This window comes from Oratosquilla oratoria, chromosome 23 (assembly GCF_046742065.1).
Source record: "Oratosquilla oratoria isolate Oo_2021 chromosome 23, ASM4674206v1, whole genome shotgun sequence".
Classification (NCBI taxonomy): Eukaryota; Metazoa; Arthropoda; class Malacostraca; order Stomatopoda; family Squillidae; genus Oratosquilla; species Oratosquilla oratoria.
In genome coordinates, this window is record NC_134799.1 from 60,711,314 (window position 1) to 60,717,586 (window position 6,273).

Consider the following 6,273-nt stretch of genomic DNA (forward strand, 5'->3'; position numbering starts at 1 on the left):
CATTAAATTCCACGCTACAAAGCCCTCTGTGAGGGGCACCGTCCTAGCCTCCAGATAGGGGGGGAGTGTTGTGACATTAAAACATATCATCATCAAAGTAAATTTTAAAATGAATACATTATTCTCAAAAATACAGCACAGAGATTATACTATATGTTGAAACAAAAATCACTGTTTATTGTATGTTTACTAATATATATATATATTTTTTTTAATACTGTAGAATATGAAGTGTCGAGTTTGACAGCAAAAGTACATGGAATCATTGCTGGTATTCCAATTCCATTTAATGGGCTTCCCAATGATGGTAATGCTTGCATCAGTGCAGGCCTAAAATGCCCTTTGAAAGCCAATCAGCCTGTCATCTATTCTGCCTCACTTCCTGTCCAAAGCATCTACCCTTCGGTAAGTAACACCATAATGTAAGATGTTGTGTTTAATGTAAAATTTTCCTTGTAAGTGATGTTTGAGTTGATTTTTTTTTTTTTTTTTTTATGATAAAAGAAAAAATATAGTACAGGTATACTAGCTCCCACATCTTTGGATTATTAGAGTTCTTTATTGTTATGTATTGCTTTTACTCTCTTTTTAAATGGTTCCACCTTTAGACAGCCCTCAGCAAGATTAGATGGTTGTTAGGATTCAAAGTTAGACTTAATTTTTTTTTTCTTTTTTCTTCAATTTTTCATTGAATCTAAGGGAAATTTACAGTAATATATCATAATTTGGAAGATAACCTAACCTAACATTGATAGGAGCTTTTTGGGAATGAATAGCAAGAGCTATATTATTTGACAATGTGGGGTCTAGTTATATGACACAAGCTACAGTACCACACCCATGTCTCTTTGTGTCATGACATGTCATGGAACATGACACTATATTTGCTTTCAGCTTCCTCCTATTGCATACTTTCACCATCTACTTCTCACCCAGCTAAAAACTCAGTGTTATTGGCAAACAATAAATGACTCACTTTTCCACTTCCCTTGAGTCTCTCCAATAATTTTCAATCCTCTGCTTATCACCCTTGTATCTACATTCCATACCACCCCCATCCATGTACACATTGAACAGCCATGATGACATAATCCAACCTTGGTGCAGCCCCATCTTCATCTCGCACCACTTGCTCACACCATTCCCAACCCTGACACAATCTTTCCCAATGTAAAATCATCAGACTGCCTTTAACAGCTTTCCACCTATGCCATATATCTGCAATACCTCTCACAATGCTTTCTTGTCTACCTTCTTTGAATCCACAAAGGCCTAAAAAGAAAATTACCTTTTGCCAAAAATGTCTTGCAAACTTGCCTTGCCACAAAAAATTTATCCATGCACCCTCTACCTTTCCTAAACCCAAACAGTTCCTCACCAATTACTCCCTCTGTTCCTCTACTAACCCCTCTAAAACTACAATATTTGTCTCCTTTTCCTTTACAAAGTGGAACTGTGCATGCACTCCTCCAGTACACTCCCCTCTCTTAAGCACACATTAAACAACTTCACCAGCCAATCCACTATAAATATTCCTCCCTTTGTCAGCCACCCTGCATGACACCCATCTAACCTGTGTTTCTTACCAGCTCTCATAATTTTCACTGCTTTGTGTTCATCCTTTCCTCTATCCATTTAAATTTAATCTTCCATTGCAATAATTTTCTTAGCTCCCACTGTCACAATCAACCCCTCTCTCATCTCAATCAACAACTCTCGGAAATACTCTACCCTTCTTCCCCTTGCTACCTTCACTTCCATTAACATCTGTCTATCTGTACCTTTTACCTTTTCCTCTCAACCTGATTCATCTCCCCCACTCTCTTTACTTCCTTCCAAAACATCTTTTTATCAGTTTCCAAATTTTCTGTTGTACTCCTACTCCATTTTACATTGGCTCCCCTTTGCTTCACTTACCTTATGCTTTGTTTCTCCTCTCTTCTTGTACCTCTCACATGCTTCCATAGTCTTATCTTGCAACCAATCCATATATGCTAACTTCCTCTCTTCAACTACAGCCTTCACCTCTTCATTCCACCGTTCACTACCCTTCCTTTTATTCCCTCTCATCCTCTTTGCCCCAAATACCATCTTTGCAAGCTTTGTCATTTCCTCCTCAAAATAGATCAATTCTTCCTTGTACATGTCTGCCTAACCCAAATACTTGTGTTTTTTCATGTATACTTTCCTTATTGTCCTTTATTGTTTGCACTATTTCTTTATTTTTCTTTTATTTCTCATTTTAAATAAATGTTCCTATTGTCACTTTACTACTATAATGCATTTTTGATTGTTTACTACATTTCTTATCAAGTGACTACTGACAGATGTATGTGGTGGTCTTACAAAAAAGGACAGAGAAGATGCCCATTTTCAAAACCCATGCACCTCCTCACCTCCATCAGGAGGTGCAGTGCAAAGGGACTGACACTTATTCTCCAGACAGGGGACAAGATCTGTTTTGATCAAGTTCTGCAGTATTTCTTGTACTTTTTCACATAAGCTGACAGCTGGTGACTACTACCTTCTCTCTACCATGTTCAGACAGTGATAAATAGTTACACGCTAATGCAACACAAACAAGTCCAGTATTACTTCCCCAGATAACTGAAACTTCTCCCAGGGATCGGTGCCACCTGCATAAAAGCAGGTGAAAAAGGCTTCTTATGGTAGTTTGGCCCCCAACTTGTGGTTGAGTTGTAGGCCCATAACATAGATGCTGCTGCATCAGGACCACATACATACACCCAAGATTCTTGGCATAACATATGACACATCTACGTCATTTAAACAACACATCACAAAATCACCTAAGCTTAACACACAGGAACAATATTCAGAGAAAACAAAGAAACTACCTCTACAGTATACAAACAATTTATACCCTCACTGATGAATTACGTGAGCCCAGCATGGGCCCCTAATCTCACTGAGGCACACCACAACACCCTAGAGACTATGCAGAACAAAGCCCTAAAGATAATTACAGGCTGAACAAATACAACACCTACAGACCATCTATATCAATGGTTCCTAAAGTTTTTCAGTATTGATACTCCAACATTCAATTCCAAGTAAACCTGATACTCCCTCTACAATATCAGCCTGCTACTCCAAAGTTTTACCTTCTAATTTTCAGTACAAAAGAGCAAACAAGATAGCTATAAACATGCAGCTAAATTGTATGGACTCTTTTTATTTTATATTGGGTAAATGAATGAAGTACAACTCTTGATAGGCAAAAAAAATATTTCAAATTGTTTTTCACATTACATTATGTTATACAACATCATTTGGCTGGGGCTAACACTCCCCGGATTTATGCAAACAATTCCTCACTCCCTTACTTTCTTACATTATTCCTACCTACACTCAGACAAATGATGGACCTGGTCCCTTTGCTAACCATGTATCAATCGATCTTATCACTAACATCATCTATCCCTGCCCCAGGGAAACACACCTGTGTATTATGCTTCCTATCTTTGTCACAATCAGCCCTATCTAAATACCTTGGCTATCCCTTGCAACCAAATTTTTACCTGTGGACAGGGATTTAGCAACTGCCCTCTTCTTCTCCCCCTACACCTCCGTCACCCCTTGGTAATTTGTCACCTCTTGCTGCAGTCCTGTAAGAGCTTGGAACAAGTTCTTGCACTCAAGTAGGCCTGATGAGGGCTTTCTTCCACCTCCCCATGCTTTGCTGGTCATTTCTTTCCACACACTATCATCTGGTTTCAAACACTGTCTGTCATCCATGTTTTTAGCCTTAGAGCAAAGAACTCATTTTCCTCTCTAAGGCTTGCAATGGCCCCCTCTAAGGCTACAATTCTACTATATAGAGATTGTAGCACTTCGGTATTGTTCACTGTGACATGACCATTGACCATCTCTCTGCTCTACATTGAGAACAGCTATCTCTGTGTGCTGTGTAACTTGACCTCATTAAAGACCTCAGCCCAACTAAAGTAGTAGGAGAAAAAAAAAAAGTTGCCTCCATGATTCCCATGCAAGTCATAGAAATAGACAAAGTGGGATGGAGTGATGGGACTATGTATCCTACTCACTGTATACCCATCCTATGAGAAGTCAAAGTGAGCTCCATCATAAATTTTCCATAATCACCATTCTACTTTTGTCTTCTAGTAACAACCAACTTACTCTTTCTATCTTTGGTCACCATAGTTTAGAACAGTTTTACCTACCTTCCAGGTTATAACTGGTGTATCACTTTTCACTATTTATACTTTGAATACACTTTTTTTAAATATATTACTTTATATGTTACCTAGAGCTGGACCCCATAGTACTCTTTCAGTCCCTGATACTTCAACTAATGGCTTCCTCAATCTTTCCTCTCCAACTACCAACAATGAACTGAGGCAATTTGAAGCAGTTTTCCTGTCACTCACTAAGAGGAGGCAGAGCCATCTCTAGTCATCAGCTTTCCAGATATGAAAGTGACAGAAAATTATAATGGGTCTTGGGGATGAGCAATATGGAGGTGGCCATCCTTCATTTTCATCTTGTTGGACAACCCCCATGCAGGCACCATTTGTTGGTCTCTGTGTCCTATGGGCAATCAGCAGTAACAATAGATATCTTACTATACATAGAGTTTCATGCTATTACTACTTAAGATTACATTTTTGGTGCAATCAAATTTCTCTGTACAGTAGTAATTATAATGTGTTTGATCATAATATTTGACCTTTTAATTACAGATTACTCTTAAAGTCAAATGGGAGTTGATAGATTCAAAAGGTCAGGATGTTGTCTGCATTCTATTTCCTGTGCGCCTGCAGTAAGGAATCAAGAGACTGGGATGCAATTTGGAAGAAAGCAAGATATATGTGACAAGTTACTGTGCAGTAGTATTAAATTATATAGAATCCAGACATGTTTTGCATGAAGATATCTGTAGATTACATTGTATTTTTATAGGTAAATAGGTAATCATATGTACTCTGCATCAAAGAATGTTTAATGCTATACATGTGTATGAGCACATCTGTAGTTTTTTATACACATGTATATACATAAAGTATAAGTTGATAATTAGAGAAACAGATGGAACCCTAGGATTAGGTAAATTTTCAAACACACATGCAAACTATAATGGCAATGAAGAAAGCATACATGAAGTAATTGAAGCTGTGTGCTTTTGTTTATATCAGAGGAAAGTTATTACCTAATATGCTGTATATGTTTCAGAAGCCAGTTTATAAATCCATGTTGTTTTATTTGATACACAATATTATTTCATTGTGTTTTCAAATTTTAAACAATAGAATTCCAAAGTTTAGGTGCAATATATAAAAACCAAGTGGTTTATAGATTATAAATGGACAGAGAGCTCATTATAGTAATATTTGTAAACCTCACATGAAATGAAACATTAGTTCTTATGAACATTTAGCACTATTTTTTCACTGTACTGGTAAGTTTACTTAAATCTACACAACCCTGATGACACTAGGCAACCTGGGGTTAAGAGTATTTATATAAGAGCTGTTCATGGAGTCGAGGTACTAAACCCTTTGTGAATAAAGAAAAACAATGAATATCAGAAATGTATCCATAAAACCCATATTTCTACTGATTGAACTGCAGTATATACTCTGATGTTCCACACCATTGAAATAGATTTTAAGATTGTTATGTAGTTTTACTCACCAAAAAAAAAAAGTATGGTATTGCACATGCACAGTGCTTTATATCAAGAGTCTTGCTTTAAAACAGTAACATATGCCATTTTCTATGAACATAACCATGCTGTGCTGTAGGACTGAAGGGAGAATTAAAATATATTATACATTATATCTATTTATCTATATTCCAAAAGGGTTCTTCCCTATTATAAGGGAGGTAGCCAGCCAAGACATACAACCACTCCTACCCATCCTACACCCATACATCACTTATGTCCCTTTTATCTTGGCTCCTGTCCTCTACCCACTACCCTGGTCAGAAGCACTGTAACAAGAAACAGTACATCCACAGCAAGGCCAGCTGCTTCATTTACACAGTGACCCTCCATCCTCATCCCCTCTTACAAAATTAGATGAGAAATCTTTTCAGACTACATTTATTTATATTTCCTTTCCCTGGTCAACACACATTGCCCTTTTACTCAAGGCCCCCTTCAACCTATCCAACCATCTCATTCTTGGTCTTCCTCTCAAGTTCATTCCATCCATCTTTGCCCTCCACACTGTTAGTTTTTTCTTATTCATTCTTTCCATGTACCCAAGCCATATCAGTATTCTGAGA

At 37.4% G+C, this 6,273-nt stretch overlaps 1 protein-coding gene across 1 annotated transcript in view; it reads left to right on the forward strand.

Annotated features, from left to right (window-relative positions):
• LOC143038143 (NPC intracellular cholesterol transporter 2 homolog a-like) overlaps positions 1-5,820 on the forward strand; it is a 47,413-nt gene extending 41,593 nt beyond the window's left edge. The window contains exons 3-4 of the mRNA XM_076207160.1: positions 224-405; positions 4,725-5,820. Coding sequence (XP_076063275.1) covers positions 224-405; positions 4,725-4,808 — 266 coding nt within the window. The 3' untranslated portion in view covers positions 4,809-5,820. The remainder of the gene's footprint in view (positions 1-223; positions 406-4,724) is intronic.
• The last annotated feature ends 453 nt before the right edge of the window (positions 5,821-6,273 follow it).